General features: G+C 22.8%; 1 protein-coding gene across 1 annotated transcript; it reads right to left on the bottom strand.

Annotated features, from left to right (window-relative positions):
* Positions 1-62: 62 nt before the first annotated feature.
* On the bottom strand, positions 63-223 carry PRSY57_0019800 (hypothetical protein; the record flags this gene model as incomplete). The annotated part of the gene is made up of 1 exon (XM_020114268.1): positions 63-223. A coding segment is annotated over one exon (161 nt), but the record flags the coding sequence as incomplete, so codon positions are not given.
* Positions 224-356: the final 133 nt, after the last annotated feature.

The raw sequence follows: 356 nt of genomic DNA, 5'->3' as shown, positions 1-356 counted from the left end.
GTTATTCTTATGCCTTCTCTTGAGTTGTTACAAACTTTGAATTATATTCATTTTTATTATGTTCATGCAAAATTTTTCAGCTTGGGAACAAATTTTTTAATTTCCTTTTTGACCAGTACATTTTTTGATAATTTGCTTATTATCTTGCTTTTATCAATTAATAGGGTCTTACTTTTGGCTTCTTGAATTCTGCTTTTCAGTTCTTCGCTCTCCACACTATCTTCTGTAAAAATATATAAAATATAAAAGAAATACAATATTTATAAATATGTCACATAAAGCGGGGCACACATATGTAATATATAAATATATATATATATATATATATATATATATATATATTTTTTTTTTTTTTT

The sequence above is a fragment of the Plasmodium reichenowi genome, assembly GCF_001601855.1.
Source record: "Plasmodium reichenowi strain SY57 chromosome Unknown, whole genome shotgun sequence".
Classification (NCBI taxonomy): domain Eukaryota; phylum Apicomplexa; class Aconoidasida; order Haemosporida; family Plasmodiidae; genus Plasmodium; species Plasmodium reichenowi.
This window is presented reverse-complemented; position numbering and strand designations above follow the sequence as displayed.